This window comes from Diospyros lotus, chromosome 5, assembly GCF_014633365.1.
Source record: "Diospyros lotus cultivar Yz01 chromosome 5, ASM1463336v1, whole genome shotgun sequence".
NCBI classification, from domain to species: Eukaryota; Viridiplantae; Streptophyta; class Magnoliopsida; order Ericales; family Ebenaceae; genus Diospyros; species Diospyros lotus.
In genome coordinates this window covers 9205534-9226541 of record NC_068342.1, presented here as the reverse complement: position 1 = coordinate 9226541, position 21008 = coordinate 9205534, and the positions used below count along the sequence as shown (strand labels likewise).

Sequence of the window (21008 nt, the reverse complement as noted above, 5' to 3'; positions counted from 1 at the left end):
ATAAAATTTTTATTGTGTTTTGTTTTGTGTTTTAATTGCAGGGTGAGAGTGCAGTCAGTAGTCGTTACCAACCAATGGTTGGCAACCTAGGTAGCACAGAAATGCGTTCGGAATTCCGTTTTGACGTTTTCAAACCATTTCTCGTTTCGGAGATGGCCAAAACTCCGAGAAACGAATTTTGGGCATTTCTATAAATTACGAAACGTATGGGGGGCCGTTTCGCAATTTATTTAAACATGCTGGAAATGCATTTCCAATTTCAACGACCAATAGCCTTGCATTCTGGAGGCGAAAAACTAGCTGCTCGGTGCCCGCCCACATCGCACACATCCCCAAAGGAACATTGCCCAATGCCCATTTAATGCCCATTTTCCTTTTCTTCTCTTCTTCTTCTTCTTTCTGATTTTCTCCTCCACTGTCACTCATGCACACTGGTTAAGTTACTGCTCCTAGTGTTAGCCTTGTCGTCGTCCGTCGTTCCTTCAGTTGCCATCGCTCTTTCTTTCGATGTCAACCTCGAAGTCTCGCCATCGCTCGTTCCTTCTCGGTTCGCTGTTAGTCTCTCTCTCTCTCTCTATATATATATATATTCATTTCTGTTTGTGTTTGGATTTAGATTTGTATATGGTCTGTGTGTGTTCATTATTATTTGAATTTGTATGTGGTCTGTATGTGTTCATTATTATTTGAATTTGTATGTGTTCTGTGTGTGTTTGGATTTGGATTTTGATGGCTGAATTATGTTATGGAATTAAGAACTTGGACAAATGTATCGATGTGTTTGGCTTTTATATGTATTAGAGGATTGGCTTCTGTTATTATATGAACTAATGGGAAATAAAATTCAGGGACTGGTATTGAATTCTTTTTACGGTTTTGCAGCTTGTTTTGAATTTGCTATAGATATTGATCTTGGCCTCATGAATGGTAAAGCTCAAATGGGAGCTTTTTTGGAGGCTTGAATTCAACGCATTTCAAGTGGTAATCATAATAAAAATTCTATTTTGGTAGAAGGAAAAGGGCTTGTAATGATAGAAATGGTATTTGGCAATCCTCTTTTAACTAATCTTTAATGTGAGGCTAGCCTTGGTGAAGGCTTTAAATAATCTTTAAAATATAAGTGTTATAAACTAAATCCTCTTTTAAGTGTTATTAATTTCAATCCTCGTTCAATCATCTTTTAGTATTTTAGTCAACTACTTTCAAAATTTTTAAATAATCTTTAAAATTTTCTTTTATTTAGTCTACCAATATCAAAACTAGTGCTTGAAAATTATAAATTATGAATACTAGTTATTGACAATTCACTATTCTTTTATTTACTTACAAATTTATTAATTTAATTCATAGGTTTGTTCTTTCATTTATTTATTGATTTATTAATTTAATTTATAGGTCATATGACTCAAGCTCATTCAACTTCAAGTTCAAGATCTAACAATTGTGTTGCATCAAAAAATAAGGATGAGGAAAATAGTCTGTTATGGAAATATGTTACTAGAATTAAGAAAATAGGAGAATGAGGGGGTAGTTGGAAATGGATTTGTAACTTTTGTAGTTTGCAAAAATTTGGGACATACACAAGAGTTAGGGCTCATCTATTAAATATCAGTGGGAAAGTGATTGCTTGTTGTAAAAAGGTAGGTCTTGAAATTATAGCTGACAAATAGTGTTTCTTTGGGATCTTCTTTGTCTTTACATAAACCAATAGTTTCAAAGTTAAAAAAGAGAAAAGCTATTAATTCACCTATTACTAGAGCTTTTGACATGCAAGTTAGAGTACAATTAGATGCTGAGATTGCTAGAATGTTCTATACTGGGGGTTCGCCTTTTAATCTTGCTAAAAACCCATATTATTTGAATTCTTATTCATTTACTGCTAATCATCAATTGGGTAGTTATGTGTCTCCTGGTTATAATATGTTGAGGACCACATTACTTCAGCAAGAAAAGACAAATGTTGAAAAATTGTTGGAACCTATTAAAAGCAATTGGTTGGGAAAATGTGTTAGCATTGTTACTGATGGTTGGAGTGACCCACAAAAAAGGCTCTTGATTAATTTTATGATTGTTTCTTAAAGTGGTCCAGTGTTTATCAAATTTGTGAATTGTTCAGGTGGAGTAAAGGATAAACAATTCATTGCTAATTTGATGAAAGAGGTAATAGATGAAGTTGGTGATCGAAAAATTGTACAAATCATTACTAATAATGCTGCTAATTGTAAGGGAGCTGGAGAAATAATTGAAGGTATGTTTTTGCATATTTATTGGACTCTTTGTGTTGTCCATACACTTATTATTGCTTTGAAGAATATATGTGCATCTAGGAATTTACAAAGTAATTAAGAGACATATGATAAGTGTCATTGGATCACTGAAGTTCATGGAGATGTTTTGGTCATCAAAAATTTTATAATGAATCACTCAATGAGATTGGCCATGTTCAATCGATTTAGTTCTTTGAAGTTACTTGCAGTTGCTGACACTTGATTTGCTTTTATTGTTATTATGCTTAAAATATTTAAACTACTTAGATGTGTACTTGAAGCAATGGTTATGAGTAATGAATGGGCACATTATCGGGATGATGACTAAGGAAAAACTCGATTTGTTCGTGAATTGGTTGTGAATGAAAATTGGTGGGAAAAATTAATTACTTCTCGCTTTCACAACACCTATTTATGACATGATTAGATTTTGTGATACAAACCAACCATATCTTCATTTGGTTTATGAGATGTGGGATTCTATGATTTTCAATATAAAGAAGTTATTTATGATCATGAAGGAAAGCTACCAAGCGAATTTTCATCATTTTATCATGTCATTCATTGTATTCTTCTTACTCGTTGGACAAAACATAGCACTCCATTACATTGCCTAACTCATTCATTGAACCCGAGGTAATTGTCAAATATAATCTCCATTTCTTATTAATTCAATACTTTATATATTACTTATTTTTTTAATTTATTTTTGTTGATTTTGTTTTTTGAAGGTATTATAGTTATAAATGGTTTGAAGAAAAATAAGGTAAAATGGCTCCACATATGAATGCAGAAGTCTTTACACAAAGAATGAAGTGTTTTAGAAGATTTTTTTCTAATCCAGATGAGCGTGCTATTATTGATGATGAGTTTGCTAATTTTTCTCTTGAAAGTGAGCCATTGGGAGATCTAAATTCTATCTAGAACAAAGATATGGGATGTTGGTGGAGATGAATTTGGTAGTATGGAAGATGTGGGTGTTCTCGAGTTTACTTATCTCTCCCTAGATGAACTAGAGTTGGAGTCTGTATTTTTTTATGAAAATGTTAATAGAGACAAGGAATGATGAATTGAATAAACTTTTATAAATTGTATTAGGTTTGATTTTGTTATTTAAATTTACTATTTATTTTTAATTACTAAGTTGTGTATGGATAATAGAACTTTAAAAATATTGTTGATGATTGTTTGAATGCATTGTGAAATTTATATTTATATTTATTTGAATGTATTATTGTTTATGTTTATTTGTATTATATTTGAATTATTTTGTATAATTTTTATATAAAAAATTATATTTACAAAAAATCTTTTATATTTTTTAAATTTACAATTTACCCCGTGTTTTCATTTTTTACCTTTTTTAAAAAATACTATTTTAGTGTTTCCGTATCATTTTCCGTTTCCGTGCTATTTAGTTGGAAACAAACAATTTTTGATTGTTTATTTATTTTTATTTTTCTAAAATTATAGAATAAATGATAGAGAAAGAAAAAAAAAGTATAAAACACTACAAGGAAAAGTGGTATTGCCGGCGAAGTTTTCCCGGCGGTTTCATGAAGTGTCGGGAAAACATTACCATTACCGGCGGTTTTTAAAACCGCCAGTAAAACGTTAGCATTACCGGCGGTTTTTAAAACCGCCGGTAATGGAGTCAACATGACCGGCGGTTTATAAAACCGCCGGTTATAGCATACACATCTCCGGCGGTTTTATAAAATCGCCGGTGATGTTGACCATAACCGGCGGTTTTTAAACCGCCGGTTATGTTTTTCCTTCACCGGCGGTTTTAAAACCGCCGGGGATAGTATCTATATAATCCCCGCGCGCGTTTTTAACCCCTTCGATTTCTTCCAAAATCTCCCCCTGCAAACCCTAACCGGTTCTCTCCTTCGATCACCCTCGCGCCTCGCTGCCTCCCTCGATCACCCTCGCTCGCCTCGCCTTCCCTCCCTCGCTCGCCTCGCCTCGCCTCGCCCTCCCTCGCTCGCTCGCCTCGGCTCGCCTTCCCTCGCTCACTCTCAGTCGGCCTCGCCCTCCCTCGCTCACTCTCAGTCGCTATCGCCCTCCCTCGCTCACTCTCAGGCGCTATCGCCCTCGGCCTCGCCCTCCCTCGCTCACTGATCAGTCGCACATGCAACCAGAGAAGTGGTGATTGGAATTGGGGTAAATTACAGTTCGATTGCTCCGCGATAGTTGTTCTTCCTTGATCAGGTTTGTCTCCAGCTTGTGTATAATGTATCTCTATCGTTTATTTATCTGTCTATACGTATGAATCTTGCGTGTTATCCCAGATCCTCTGTTTCTCCGTTCCAGATCAGTAGCATCATCTATGTTATGATTTGATTGTGCTTTGTGCTTTGATTTTGTTTTACCAGTTAGTGGTGATGCTATGATATGCTTGTGCTTTGTGCTTTGATTTTGGTTGCATTTATAGGCTAAGTTGGTGTCTGTATTTATAGATGCAATTAGCGATGATGAGCTACCTTGGATGGACACTTGTCCGTGGAGACAGATAGCATATACTGATTTGTTTGGAATGAGTTATAATGGGGATGGGCCGAGCTCAACTCCTATGGGCTTGTCAGATTGACTGAGATTGTGATTATGGTTGGAGCAGACGAAAAGAATCCACACTTGTACATATATAGATTAGGAATTATAGCAAACTCTAATTATAAAGGGAAAAAGAAAAGCCTGAAGTCCAAAATTAAAGCTTAAAACAATTAGGATTAGAAAATTAATTAAAAAAGTAAATTAATTTGGAGTAAAGTTCAATGAGCCTATATTCACGTAAGAGTCCACTTCTAAAACCTCATAATTTCTCATCTTGACTTTGAAATACCTATCAAATAATTTTAAGATATAACATTCAAGACTTTTACCTAAATCTAAAACCAGCTAGAAATGGAAAGATGAATAGAGTGGAGTGGATTGGTTGGCATACTAATGAAATGGACAAATGCATGGAAAAAAGGGATTGGTGATGGGTTCAGCTGCGTTAGCATTCCCATCCCATCCCAACATGTACATATGTATAAAATGACAAATTAAGAGGGGTTTATTTCGCACTGCAAAGTGTGGAATCCAGCAGTTTTTTTTTTTATATTTTTTTAGAGAAAGAGATTTGTCCAATGCAAACCTAAACATGGACAAATTTTACCACCAAATCATAAAAATTAAGTGCACTAATGTAGACATTAGGTGGAAATGTGCATTTTAAAGGCATTTCCAAAACTGGTCAAATGTTCATATAATGTGAAATTAATTAGTTTAGGAATATAAATAGAATACTAAATAAAAAAAAATAAAAAGTTAAGAGGGATGCATTTATACATTGAACCAATATTAATATTTCACACCATAACAAAATAAAAAGTAAAGCATCACATCACCTAATAGTCACAGTATTAACATAACATATCAATACTAAACATGTCCAAATTAATGAATTAGTCTAGTGGACTAGAATTCTCAAAGATAAGTTATGTAATTTTATACAAAAATTGTATACATACATAAATATATTTAAGAGTACTATTATTTATCTAAATTAGAGATAAAATTTTAATTTAATTATTATTTTTTTATTAAAAAAATAAAAAATACACGTGTAGACATAAACACCTACAACTCTTTAATTTTTAATAATAATGTATCAATTAAATTGAAATTGTGACCCAATGAATGTACGCAGCTTCCACGAAATGGGTTCTTTGAACCAAACTTAGAACCATTTCCATTAATATATATATATATATATATATAGCTAGGGGATTTGAATCGGTTGCCATTTCCACTATTAGAAGACATGTATGTATATCCATCCATATTGATGGATATACATACATCAATATGGATGTATATCCATATTGGGTGCTTTTGACCATGCCTTGGGAGAATTACTAAATGCAAATACTGAAAGTTATGCTAGTTCAAAATATAAACGTTCTATCAGTGGTGATGTTACCTTTTATGGAGTCTTAACAGATGTTGTTGAGATACGATACTCTAACGAATTCAAATTTGTTTTGTTTAAGTGTGATTGGGTTGACAATAACAGAGGGATGAAGGTTGACAGTTTGAATTTCATAACAGTAAATTTTTTTTAGTATTGTTGGTGCGTTTTTGTTTTTCGCCGTGAATACCTTTGCCGGCGGTTTAAAAACCGCCGGTAATGATATTATTACCGGCGGTTTTGAACCGTCGGCAATTTTTTTTAAACCGCATGCTTCACCGGCGGTTTTGAACCGCCGGCAAATTTTTTAAAATAGCCGGATTTTACCGGCGGTTCTAAACCGCCGGTATAAAACCTTTGCCGGCGGTTTTAAACCGCCGGTAATTCTGTTTTACCGGCGGTTTTGAACCGCCGGAAAATTTTTTTAATAGTCGGCTTTTACCGGCGGTTTAAAACCGCCGGTAAAGAAAAAACTTTGCCGGCAAATTTTAGTAACCGTCGGGAATTCGTATTTTTACCGGCGGTTTGAAGAAACCGTCGGTAATTTTTTTTTCCCGGTGGTTGAAAACCGCCGGTAATATTTTCCGACGGACGTATTTCCGACCGATGAAATTACCGCCGGTAAAAATTTTACCGGCGATTTTTTTACTTTTTCCGACAGTTTTTTAACTGCCGGAAAAAATCAAACCTCTTGTAGTAAAATGATTATTTTGTCAATTTATTTAATAATGGAGAAAGTTATTGCTATTTTTAAAAGGAGAAGAGTGTTTACAATTACATCAAACATTAGGAGTACTTATTATAAATTTTTTAAATCTAATCAATTTTATTGCTTTGTAATTTTTATTAAACCAACAATACACGAATATTTAACGTATAAATAAAATATAAAAATTATATGTAGAAATTATATTTCAGATTATACAATGTCTTCCTTAGATTCAGTCTCGTCTCCCCGCCAATTACCCTTCATGTTGGGGCCAACAGGCCCTTCCTCTCCAAACACTTCCTTAGGAATCCTCGTCTTCCTCAAAGCACCTCTCATCCCAAGACAATCAAAATACCTAATTTTAGGCCCCCATTTTCTGCAATAATTCAGCCATGGCGGCTCAGCCACCGCCTCTCCCAAATACGCCGCCGCAACGATCACACATCTTTCCGCAGTATCCATCACCATTTCACTCCCCGAAGTGTCATTCCCCACGCCGATCCCTATTTTCCCCTGCAGCCGTCCTCCAGCCCTCGGAAACAAGGCGTGGCCGTGCAGCGATGCGTAGATCGCCGGCCGGTTTCCATCTTCAAATTCAAGCTCCGAGGCGCTTATCCATCTTCCTCTACTATGCTGTGACAGATAGACGCTTCTTAGTTCTCCATTGAAGTTGCTGATTCGAAGCGTCAAGTGTTCCCAATCGCCAATGTGCTGCCCTATTTTCCCCAATGGAAAGGTAACAATCCCCCAGATTTTAGCCTTTCCTGGGCCATTGAACGGGAAGAATAGCCATATTGCGATATCAGTAAATGTTGCGCCGAGCATCGGCTTGATATGCAAGTAGACCTTGGCTTCATGAAGATCGCCGCTCTTGCCATGGCTCTTGGCGGCTCTGTCGGCCGGGAGGTCCAACCAGAAGGTGCCGTCGTTGGCCCCGCCTTGCGGGAGGTTCGATCCACTCGGCTCGATTGGAACTGGATTCGGCTCCTCGCCTAGTCGGTATAGTTTTGCCCCATTTTTGAAAAACCAGGTTACAGAAGAGGGGAAGTACTTTTCACTGGGATGGAAATAAATGTATGGAGAGTAGGCTTGAACCAGTGCCTGTATTTGGTTCAGATTAGGCATGGACGATAAGTAGTTGGCATTGGCATTCTTCAAACAAGCCAAAGCCTGTGGTGTGGAATCATTCTCGTTGTCTTGGACTAGAAATGTGCCTGTTGGAACAGCCAATTCTTTGATCCCTCTATGTACTGGTGTCAAGCTATATACATTCAGTTTCTTCGGATTGAGCTTCTTTTTGGGACCCCAAATCCATTTGTGTTTCTGGCAAATGTCAGTGAAATCGGATCGAACGCACCGGATTTTGTCGAGCGAGGGCTTGAGAGGTGAATTTGTGACAAGATAGCCAATGGCTTTGTACCCATCTGGTGGGATTGGCAGCCAGATATAGCCATGGCTATCTTGCTTAATTTTCAGGGCATTGCTGCTCCAAACAAGACCATAGTCAATTGGCAGCTTCAAGGCACTGTGCGATGAGTCAGTCGTAGCATCCTTTCCGGCAAGAACCCAGCCAAATAGCTGCTTGTTGTTCGGCTGGGCATAGTGACCGAGCACTGAGAATTCCTCAGGCAATTGGGATGGCTCAAAGAATGTGGCTCCGGAATTTCCAGGGCCACCCTGCAGGGCTGACCAAACCTTGGTGAAAGATGATATTTGGCACACTATCAATCCTCCCAGATCAATGGCTCCTCTGGCAAAGCCATCACCTGCAATTCAAAAAACCAAAAAGGAAGGTCTATAGCTGATCAGAAATGAAAATGGTTCTTGACGTATGATGACGATGGGGAAGACCAGGTACCCGGAGGCCAAGTGGGTAATGGGGAAGGAAGCTTGAACACGGTTTCAGCAGGCAATGGCTTCATATATCTGTTTTGTGAAGATGATCTTGGAAGGCTTACCATCATAGTTTAATAGGACCTTTCAAACAGGGGCAATGGCAGATGCTGCAGCTTTTCAGGACAAGCAAAGAATGTTTTCTCAGACCAAATAACGAAGCAAGAATCATGCTCTGCAGTGGGATCTAGAAATGAGATCAAGAAGAATCAGAATGAAAACAAAGCATCCCTTTGCTTAATCTATAATGCAAGGTATATTTTCAGGGTTCTGAATTATATTTGGATGCTGTCAAATGCCAATGAACCTGCAGAACTTCAATGATTTTGTACTTCTGAGTTTGATTTTCTTTGTGAGGGGGTTGAAAGTTGGACGTGCCCCACACGAGATATTGTTTAGGGTTGAAAGTTGTTTGTTTTGTTTCTAACACATGCTCAACAACAATTTGCCTTCATCTCACAATTTTATCCTAAAAAGATCCTTGCTGGGAGAGAGAGTAACACCGACTCTAGTCAAAGCTGAATTGTGACTTTTATCAAAAAAGGGCTATATCCTATCCCAAAAATAGCCTCTCTCTTTTTTAAGATAAAACAATAAGGTGGACATCAATTGCAATTGAGCACACGATGGAGGAACTAAAGCAAACGACGGCTCATGTGAAACACGTAGAAAACACTATCATTCAATATTAATATACTTGTTATTTTGATTAATTTGAGAATGATTTTTGAAACTGACATGGACAGTGTCGGATTCTTTAATTTCATAGATGTACAAATTAAAAATTAATAAGGACGTAATTTGGAAGGATATATTGGTAATTAATTAATGAAATATTAACAAGAATGTACAAGTAACAATTTTATTTTATTTAATACACACCGAAAGGTAAGAGGGGAGACGTTCAAGTTAGTTAAAGCACTCATTTAAGTATGAATTTATGTGTTTCATATTAACAATATTTTGATAAAATTTAACAAATAGTAACACCGTTCTGCATTTGAAACAAAAAAATAAATTTAATTACTAATTTGTGTGAATTTTTGTGGACTTATTCATAACTGACTCGACCACTTTATTATTAAAACTCGTTAAGTTTGCAGTTATTCTGTAATATAATTACTTAATTAGGGGAACTCGACCTCGCACGATTCCAGTGTTTTCCAATTCAAAATCTTTAACCATCGATCGAATAAGCATATTCTAGCATCATTGTGAATAAGATCAGCCTTGGCTCTTATTGTACCGAGTCATTGTAGGAAACAATATATATTTATATTTATATATATATATATATTTTCCAAGGGAAATGTATTAATTAGACATACAGAATTGAGTCAACGGAACAATAGTTTTGTCATCAAGTTTTTTTTTTTTTTTTTTTAATTTTTTATAGGTAAAGGAGTACAATCTGTTGGGATAATTTCTTAAATTATTTTCTTAATTGAAATTGTTATCATATCTGATTAGATTAATTAATGGAATAAAGATATTTCATATCAATTTTATTATATGATAATTTTAATTAAGGATTGAGATAAGTTTGGGAACCTAATTTTACTATGATTGTAATTTAGTGTCCATAAATAGACAACTCTAATTTAATGATCGATGGATCACTCCTAATAATATGCGAGGAGAGATATTCAAATTATTGTAGTTATATATCTCATGTGCTCTATAATTTGATCACTAGAGTTTCAGTATTCAAAGCAATAAGGTATCTAAATTCGTAAGATTAGTTTGTTTTATTTAGTGGATTATCCTTGTGTAGGGATTGTGGAGCTAGATTATTGTTGAGTGAAGCCATGTTAATTTTTTTGCATGTCATTATTTTTCTCGTATAATTACTAGATAAAAATTAAAAAAAATAAAATTGAGGGTTTTATTGGTTGTGTTTCGAAAGGCCAAATTGTTAAGGATAAGTTGGAATTTAATTCCATTATAATTGTGATTTGGTACTTATAAACATATAATTCTAGTCCATTGATTAATTTACCCTTCCCACTAATACGCAGAAAGAGATATTTAAATTATTGTGATTATGTGTCTCTTATATTTTACAACTTAATAAGTAGAGTTTCGATGTCTGATCAGTGTGACTAATTATTTAAAATTAAAAACGTATCTTTTTGGATAACAATTAAATAATCTCGCCAGATTATAAGATTTCTTGAGAATTTCCCTTCTAAATTAAAAAAATAAAAAAAAATCTTTGCAATGTTCTTAATTAATGACACTTGCTTCAAATGATTTAAATAAATATAGAAAAGCATCTGTTTCTCATTATGATGTGAGTTTCAAGTTCTTGTCCAATTGCATAGACTATATATACCACACAGGGCCAAAATTTGGGGGACGATGCCTAGGTCCATTTTCTGTCTCTTTCTATGAAGAACATTAACTGTAAAATTGGGAATTTTCTCTTATCGCATGACTACAATAAACAGACAAAAAATAGCCAATAGCCAATAGCCAATAGCCAGGCTTAGTTTACAAGAGAAGTTATGTACAAGATGATTTTCCAGACGTTTGGGAAGCTTTGCACATAACCAACTTACATATTTCATATAAGATATCTTGCACGTTACACCAACAATAGGGGCTGCCTTTCTGTTTATTTTCTCTTTATTGCTTCACAATATTCTTCAACCATCTCATTCAAATTTAATAATACAAGCATATATAATATATACATACCAACCTGTTTATGCCTTGACTTCTCACATTTTTTTATCTGTTTTTGTTCATCTTCTTTGTTTGAAAGACTCAACTAAATGGGCAATTGTCTGAATATTTCGTCTTCTCCAACCACCATCTCTGAGGAAACCAGCAAGCCATTGCCGATTGAAGCCATGTTCAAGCTCCCTTCTCCACTGCCTGCTTGGCCTCCAGGTGCGTCTCTATACCAATATTGTTGTCTTGACTTCTTTCTTTCCTTTTTTTTTCAGTCGAAAGGAAGGAAAAAAAATTAGGAGTAATAAGGGCCAATAATGCCTTTGATTGTTGCCTATAAAAGGATAGGTATATCGGTTGGGTATTCTGGTATGTGTTTAGATTCTCGTTAGTTGGTCATTTTCATTATATATATGTTTCTTTCGAGTAAAATCTTTTACTAGAAATCTTAATAGCAATATCATAAGTGCCTTTTCTCGTTAAATCTGTAAGTTATGGTCAAAGAACCACAAATAACTAGCGAAAATAGTTCTATTAACCACGATATCCAGAAGTCTCGTACGTCTTTTGAACTAGTAGAGTACTCCGATGGAGACTCTGCCGGATGCAAGTTAGACCCAAAAATAGCTGTTTTGATCACAGGTGAAGGTTTTGGCGGTGGAACCATCGATCTAGGAGGACTAGAACTTTGTGAAGTATCATCCTTCACCAAAGTTTGGGCGACTCACCAAGGGGGACCCGGCAATTTGGGTGCGACGTTTTTCGAGCCGTCGCCGATACCCGATGGATTTTTCATGCTTGGCGGCTATGCCCAGCCCAACAAGAGGCCATTATTTGGGTGGGTTCTCGCCGGAAAAGATGTCACTAATGATCCATCCGGCGCCGGAGCTCTAAAGCCACCAATTGACTACACTCTTGTTTGGAGCAGCGAGTCTTCAAAGATCAAGCAAGATGGCAGCGGATATATCTGGCTCCCAACGCCTTCCGATGGTTACAAGGCCGCCGGCCTCGTCATCACAAACTCGCCGGCGAAGCCTCCTCTCGACAAAATCCGATGCGTTCGTGCCGATTTCACCGATGTGTACCAGACCGATGAATGGATTTGGGGAGAAGACGACGAAGTCAAGCCAAACGGGTTCAACGTTTTTTATACAAGACCGGCCAATAGAGGAGTTCAAGCTCAAGGGGTTTCGACTGGAACATTCACAGCTCAAAACAATGGCGCTGCGTTATCGATAGCCTGTTTGAAGAATGCTAAAGGTGGGTTATCTTCAATGCCTAATCTAAGCCAGATTCAGGCTCTAATCCAAGCTTACTCTCCATGGATTTACTTTCATCCTGATGAAAAATTTCTACCCTCTTCGGTGAGCTGGTTTTTCGAAAACGGAGCTTTGCTTTACAAGAAAGGGGAAGAATCCAAGCCTGTGGCTGTGAAGCCTAGAGGCTCGAACCTTCCCCAAGGTGGCTCAAACGATGGTTCGTATTGGCTGGATCTTCCAACGGATAATTCTGCCAAAGAGCGAGTCAAGAAAGGGAATTTACAAGAAGCAGAAGCTTATTTCCATGTAAAGCCAATGCTTGGAGCCACGTTCACAGACATTGCCATATGGGTATGAAATTATATACAAGGAAGTAGCTATTTTTTATTTTATTACTCAAAATTTCTAAGGCTCTCTGCACTTTGCACACTAAACTTCACAACCTCTCTACATAGTCACGGTAGTTACAGAAAATCTATTCTCATCATGCGTAGATTGTTATCCTAAATCTATTAAATATTAGATTAACTATTACATATTAATTTATCATTAATAAACTAAAACAGGTAGAAGTTAAGGTTCGTGCTTGGCTTATTTGGCTACAGGTTTTCTACCCATTTAACGGGGCAGCAAGAGCCAAGGTTGAATTCATCAACATTTCCCTGGGGAAAATAGGGGAGCACGTCGGCGATTGGGAGCACGTTACTCTCAGAATCAGTAACTTCAACGGCGAGCTGAAGAGGGTTTTCTTCTCGGAGCACAGTTCAGGGACATGGACGAGCGCTTCAGAACTCGAGTTCAAAGACGGGAACAAGCCGGTGGCGTACTCGTCGCTGCATGGCCATGCAGCCTACCCGAAACAAGGGGCGAACTTGCAGGGCAGCGGAGGGATAGGCATAAGGAATGACACGGGCAAGGGCAAGCTTTTCATGGACACCGGAGCTAGGGTTTCGGTGATGGCGGCCGAGTACTTGGGGCCGAGCGCTGTTGTGGAGCCCCCATGGCTGAACTATGCGAGAGAATGGGGTCCAAAGATTGAGTATAATATTGCAGAAGAGGTGAAGAAGGTGGAGAAAGTGTTGCCGGGGAAGCTGAAGAGGGATTTTGAGAATTTCATCAATCGCCTACCCAATGAGATGTTGGGTGAGGAAGGGCCCACCGGGCCCAAGATGAAGAACAGTTGGATTGGAGATGAGAAGATTTAATTTTATTTCTTAATTTGTAGTATGATAATTAAAAATGGTTTGAATTTGATTGTTTGATTTCTATATATTAATTAATTATTTTTTTCTAGCTAGTAATCGATCATTGCTAATCCTTTTGTCATCTTTAATTATCTAGAGCATCGTATCATATAGAATTCTTCGTTTGGTTAATTAGTTTGATTTGCATTATCAATTATGCTAACGAGCCATTCTTTCTTGAAAATATTTCTACACAAAATTCTAACACATAAACATTGATGATGAAGATGTTGATAGATAAGAGTAATCTACAAAAGAAGAAAAGAAAAAATGTTGAAATTTAACGTTTTCAAAGTACATTTCAAGAAAATTTATTTGACAGATGAGTCTATACAAAAAGTTACTTGCAACTTATAAGTGGGTCTTGACAAGATACAAATAACTGAATTTGCAACTTCTAATTCTTCTTACCTTTTTTGTTTATTTTAATGAAAAAAATAGGGAAGAATTAGCTAAAATGACTTCTATTGAATATTTATCCTTCAATTTTGGTAAAAAAAAATAATAAATAAGATTTGTAAATTATTGTCAAAATATTTTAAATCATTCAGCTAAATGTGTGCTTAGAATCACTCTTACAAGTATATTTCATTCACTTTAAAAAAAAAGGGAAAAGAAAGTGTTATAAAAAATTTCCAAAAATTTAAATGGTACTTTTTTTATTTGTAATCATGTTTGGAGCTAGTGATTATTGGCAAATGCATTCATATTACATGTCATTGGATTGATGATATATAGTTAGAACATTTAAAAACATATTATTGCATTTAGAAATTCATACCATGTATTAAATTTATGTGTTCAAGATGGATTGAGGTCTGTTGAAATTTTTCTTGACCCCTATTAAAAAAGCTATTTCATATTTGTAGGCTCACCCAAAAGTAAAGAAAAAAATGGGCCAGATTTTGTAAGAAAAATTGAATGAGATTTAAAAGATTTCATAAAAATGTTCCAATATGTTGGAATTCAACTTATGAATTATTAAATGAATCATTTTTCATAGACAATTGTTATGTGTTTTTATTATAAATAATATTGATTTTATTATTGTATATCCCCAACAATGGAATCTTTGTGAAAAAATTTTAAACTTTTTAAAAGTGTTTAATGATACTACATATATGTTGTTCGGTGTTTATTATACTACATCTTCATTATTTTTAAAGGTATGCATTAATATTGTATAAATGTTATGCAAGAGTATGAAAATGATGAAGAGTTATAAAAATAATTAATTTGATAAAAACAAAATGGTGAAATTATTTTGATGAAATTTCTAAAATTTATCTTGTTGTTATTATTTTTTTATTCCAAATGTAAATTAGACGGTTTGTTTAACTATTTGACTTTGTATGTTGAATGTTTAGGAAACAAATTTTTGTAATTTTTGTCTCAAAGGTGGCAGTTGAACGGATATTTAGTATAAGAATGAATATTTTGAATGAGACGCGATCAAGTATGACTCTCAAAGTAGGTGAGGCAGAGTTTGTGTGGATGATTAGATCAAATCAAAACTTAAACAATAAGAGATCGTCGACAATAATAATAAAAATTTATATAAAATTACAATCAAAAGCACAATAATCGATACCTCTAAAAATAATATCAATTAAGATTAAAAAAGTACAAATTCAAATAATAGGTGAATTATGTGGGATTAGATTCTTTTAAATTTTAAAAAAAAATACGTACACAATTTAATTTATAAAATTGATTTATATAAATTAAATCTAAATTCTTTTAAAATATATTATAATTTTTAGTTCTTGAACCGGAATTAAAAAATGGAAACAGACGGTTCAATTCTGGTTTTACCTTCTATTGAAACCGAAACCATCAGGTTCGAAACCGTTACCTAACATTGAAATGATGATTGGGTTTGGATATTTTATTGGGTGAGCCCAGAAAGCCGTGTCTACCCATTTTCTTTTTGTCCTTTTCAAATTTATATTTCTTTATTCTGGAGGTTGATTGCATGTTCACCTTCTTCCGGTCCCACCATACAAATGCACATTTATTTCTGTTTTTTTATTTCAATTAAATATTAAAAAAATATTCTTGACAAATATTTTACATCCAACCAAATAAAATTTTAAGGAGTTTCGGAATATAAGTCAAGCAGTGTAATGAATAATATATCGATATTAATTTGATGGGCTGTGAATTTCATTCTTATATTAAGAGTTAAATATTTAATTTGTGATTTATCTTTTTTGATATAATAAAAAATACGAGAATCAAAAATTATGGAAGGACGATGATCCCAAATAAAATTTAAAAGAAATCAGATTTTATGGGATTAATTTAATAACTTTTACCTTTAAAGGGTAATTATTCTTCCTGATACACTGGAAATTGCAGTGTCTTTTCTACCCTCTTCGTTGCCTTTTTGTTGATTTTGGTTTACGCATATATTCAAATTAAGAGCAATTTAAACTAAATTACACATTTCATACAAATTAATAACTAAAGAAGATAAAATATTTTTCTAATAAAATTACGAGAAAATTAATTAAAGCAACAGTGCGTCAAATAATTTGATTAATCCCTATCCTCTCAATCGTGCGAATTTACTTACTTAGCATCCATATTTTTATACGCGCCATTGTATAATATATATATCTTAAGTTGTTTGCAAGCTAACTTTTTAAGTTTCTATAAACGATCAATTTCAAACATCACAGACCAAAAAGGCTCCTCGGTGGTTGGTTGAGGCCAAGATCTCCCTATTCCATCGTTGAAATTTGCTTTTTTGTTGTACTTTTGACACTACAAATTTGAACAATTATTAATGAAAAGAAAATAAAAGGAGAGACAAATTTTCTTCAATCTGTTGGAACTCACCCATTTTGATGAGAACAATAGAAAGCACAAGATGATAATTACATAGTCTATGGATAATTACGACCAACATTTCCTTTCATTTTTAACCAATAAACATGGGGCAATTGCGCATTCACAGCTTTAAATTGGAGGAGTGTGCTTATAGGCTGAAATAAAGGCAGTAAATACCACCCATCTTCTTTTTGTACTTTTATAGGAAAGGCATCCACCCCCACAAGACAAAGCAATAAAAAAAAAAAAAGGGGACCAATATGCAATTATTTTACGTAGTTGTGCAGTGGAGTGTGCATTCACGTGCCTCGTTCCAGCTGCAAATTATTATTTAATTCACTTCATGGGCCGACACTGCCCCATCTCCACCTCATAATGGCTTTGGTGGGTGGGATTTAAGTGACCAAACACAATCTTGATTCACTCAAAACATTGTAATGTTTTGCTTTGATGGTCATGCCAATGGCCTCTTCCGACACCACCATCATCAAGACCTTCTTCTTCCTTTTTGCCATCTTCTCTTTACTGGGTAATTACCTGAACCAATCTTCTCCACTTGATTCGTCTCTGAAAGCCAGCAAGCCCTTGCCAGTAGAAACCATCTTCAAGCTTCCTTCCCCACTCCCCACATGGCCACCAGGTGCCTGTCTTTCTCCCCTCTTCACATTTGGTTTTGCATGTCTTCAAATGTTTGTAATCTTCTGCTGTTTCGATTAAAGGTGAAGGCTTTGCAAGTGGAACCATCGGTTTGGGCGGATTGGAGGTGTGCCAAATCTCATCTTTCACCAAAACTTGGGCAACCCATGAAGGCGGACCAGAAGACCTCGGCGCCACATTCTTCGAGCCAGCCTCTCTGCCCGATGGATTCTCCATGCTCGGATCCTACGCCCAACCCAACAACAGGCCGCTATTTGGATGGGTTCTGGCAGCAAGAGATCTCACAGCCGGAGCTCTGAAGCAGCCAGTCGACTATACTCTAGTTTGGAGCAGCAACTCTTCAAAGATCAAGCAAGACGGCAATGGCTACATATGGCTACCAAAGCCACCGGATGGGTACAAGGCCGTCGGCCATCTTGTCACGAGCTCGCCGGAGAAGCCGCCTCTAGACAAAGTCCGGTGCGTTCGGTCCGACTTCGCTGATGTTTGTGAAACCGATGGGTGGATCTGGGGACGAGATAAGTTCGACGTATATGGTCTCCAGCCAAGCAGTAGAGGAATTCAGGCGCAAGGGTTTTCTGCGGGAACATTCACAGCTCAAACTGGGTCCATTTCCTGCTTGAAGAACGCCAAGGGGAGTTCATCTTCAATGCCCAATCTAAACCAAATTCGAGCCTTGATCCAAGCTTACTCTCCATGGATTTACTTTCACCCTGATGAACAGTACCTACCCTCTTCAGTGAGCTGGTTCTTAAAAAATGGGGCTTTGTTGTACAAGAAAGGGGAAGAATTCAAGCCTGTTTCAATTGACCCACTTGGCTCGGACCTCCCCTTAAATGGATCAAGCGATGGGGCGTATTGGTTGGACCTTCCGGCGGACCCAGCGGCCAAGGAACAGGTCAAGAAAGGGAATTTACAAGATGCAGGAGTCTACTTACATGTGAAGCCGATGCTTGGAGCCACGTTCACCGACGTTGCGATATGGGTGTTCTACCCTTTCAACGGGGCGGCAAAGGCCAAGGTTAAGTTCATCAATGTTTCACTGGGGAAAATCGGCGAACATGTGGGGGACTGGGAGCATGTCACATTGAGAGTGAGCAATTTCGACGGCGAGCTGAAGAGCGTCTATTTCTCGCAGCACAACGGCGGGATGTGGCTGAGCGCATCTGAGCTCGAATTCCAAGGTCAGAAGAAAGAAACATGATATTGATACTATTTTGGAGAACAGATAAATGAGTTTTGATACTATTTCTTGCAGGCGGTAACAAGCCGGTGACTTATGCGGCCCTGCACAGCCACGCTATATGCCCGAGGACGGGGGTTGTGGTGCTGGGGAACGGCGGGGTTGGGGTGAGGATGGAGGCCGGCAGGGGAAATTTGGTGATGGACACGGCGGCGAGGTTTGTGGCGGTGGGGGCGGAGCAGTTGGGGTCGGCGGTGGTTGAACCGCCATGGTTGAACTATGCGGGAGAGTGGGGTCCGAAGATCAGCTACGACATCGCGGAGGAGACCGAGAAGGTGGAGAAACTGTTGCCGGGATTGCTGAAAGCGACGCTGAGGAAGATGATATCGAGCCTTCCGGCTGAAGTGTTGGGGGAGCAAGGGCCTACTGGTCCCAAATGGAAAGATAACTGGATTGGAGATGAGAGATGATGAAGAATCTTTCTTTCTTTTCTTCCTTTTCAACTTTTGCGGTGAAATATTATTATTATTATTCACACAGCACGAGATAGATAAGAGGTCAGTTGAGTCATTTCAACTTTTCCTGTTCTTGTGGTTGTGGGCTCCCTCCCTTCCTCCCTCCCTTGTCATCAGTTTGCGGCAGCCATGTAAAAGTATTTCTTTCTTTCTGTAACCCTTTTCTAACGCTCATAAATATATAAATCAAATCAAATGCCCATAGTTTGATTTAAATTAAATATATATATACATATCTATTAATTTTTTATTGTCAATCATATTTTATTTTATCTTAAATATAATAATACATAGAATAATAAAATAAAAAAAATGTTTATTAATATACCCGAGGGCATGCAGGAAGTGGGGAGAGGGGAGGTGGGGCCCACACCTCTAATCGCATAACATGACAATTTGGTAATATACCCTTCCCAACAAAGTGGAAATCATAATCATTCTATTTATTTATTCTACTAGGGGCTCTGGAACCGAAGCTATTCTACTTCTTTTCTAAGATTAAAGCAGTGAGTGTGTGTCCCCACAGGTTTTTCCTCTCCTCCGGGTCCGAAACCAGCTGGATTCATCATATACCTATCGGATTGGAACATGGGGGGTAAAATTTGTCATTTCTAGACCTTTTTTTTTTTTTTTTAATTTTTCCTGCATTTGTAATCCTTACGTAAGGATGCATTTGAGAGGGATAAAAAAATATATATATATTTTTTATCTAAATTTTATTAAATAATTTTTTTCATAAAATTTGAATTCTATCATAATTTAAAAAGTAAATTTTTTTCTTAAAATCAAAATATTAAAATTCGAAGTGGGATGAAAATTAAAATTTTATAAAATTGAAATTTTGTCCCACTTCCAATTCGTCACTTAAACATAAGATGTGAATTTTAACGTGTCAATTTGATTCAAAAGTATTGACGTACTTACTAGTTAATTATCAGAAAAATCATGTACCTCGCTTTTCTTATTTATTTATTTTATTAAAATAAATAAAATTATATTATATTAAAATTAAATTAAATTTTTTTTATTAAAATATGAAATGATAAAAATAAGATTAAAAAAATTAATTTTTTTAAATTATATTACAAAACACATGTATCATTTTTTCTTATATGTAAGCACCAAGATAAATTTATTTAAAGAGATAGATAATTTTTTTAAGAAAATTCAAATAAAAAGTCACAATTTTTTTTTTAAGAATCGTCGGATAAATTTAATAAATATAATAAGAAATATTTTTATTTGAAATATTTTTCATATTTTAATTCTTTTCAATTTATGTATTGATTAACAAACACTAATGCATATAAATTTAGTGTGCTTTGCCTTAACTATATATATATATATATATATAGATAGATAGGGAGGGAATTACAGAAGATGCACACACTAAAAACAATAAAACATATCTTCTAAGACTTTGGATGCGCTGCTGTGGTCTACTTGGTGAGCTTGAACGTGATAACGTGAAATGTACGTGGAGGCTATGGCAGCATTGAAAGGGGTTAAGTTTATGCTTCTTGATTTAGGATATGGCAACATTGAGACTCTTTACCTCAACGCTATAACTTCTTGGCATTTGGTTTAGGCAATTCAAGAGCTTTTGGAACCCCATTGGATTTGGAGCATAAACCAACCTGTCATGTCCGCAAGGAAGGCAATGAGTTGGTACAATTTTTTTTTTCCCTTTGTAAAATTAGAATTGGAATGATAGTTGATTTCTATAACGTTCTCTATTCTATTTTTTTATTATATTATTATTATAAATAATCCATTCTCTATTATATTTTATCTCCTTTACTCAAATCATAC

General features: G+C 35.9%; 3 protein-coding genes across 3 annotated transcripts; 2 read left to right on the top strand and 1 right to left on the bottom strand.

Moving 5' to 3' along the window:
• Positions 1-7142: 7142 nt before the first annotated feature.
• On the bottom strand, positions 7143-8934 carry LOC127801295 (hypothetical protein At1g04090-like). The gene is made up of 2 exons (XM_052336259.1): positions 8793-8934; positions 7143-8700 (listed from the first exon to the last, which is right to left on the bottom strand). Exons 1-2 carry the CDS (start codon positions 8896-8898, stop codon positions 7145-7147), a joined length of 1662 nt encoding a protein of 553 aa, XP_052192219.1. The 5' UTR covers positions 8899-8934; the 3' UTR covers positions 7143-7144.
• Positions 8935-11465: 2531 nt separating this feature from the next.
• Positions 11466-14061, top strand: LOC127802441 (hypothetical protein At1g04090-like). Its single transcript, XM_052338263.1, has 3 exons — positions 11466-11722; positions 12146-13113; positions 13368-14061. Exons 1-3 carry the CDS (start codon positions 11605-11607, stop codon positions 13965-13967), a joined length of 1686 nt encoding a protein of 561 aa, XP_052194223.1. The 5' UTR covers positions 11466-11604; the 3' UTR covers positions 13968-14061.
• Positions 14062-17139: 3078 nt separating this feature from the next.
• LOC127802627 (hypothetical protein At1g04090-like) lies at positions 17140-19420 on the top strand. Its single transcript, XM_052338542.1, has 3 exons — positions 17140-17481; positions 17561-18682; positions 18757-19420. The coding sequence occupies exons 1-3, from the start codon at positions 17292-17294 to the stop codon at positions 19149-19151; spliced, it is 1707 nt and encodes a 568-aa protein (XP_052194502.1). The 5' UTR covers positions 17140-17291; the 3' UTR covers positions 19152-19420.
• Positions 19421-21008: the final 1588 nt, after the last annotated feature.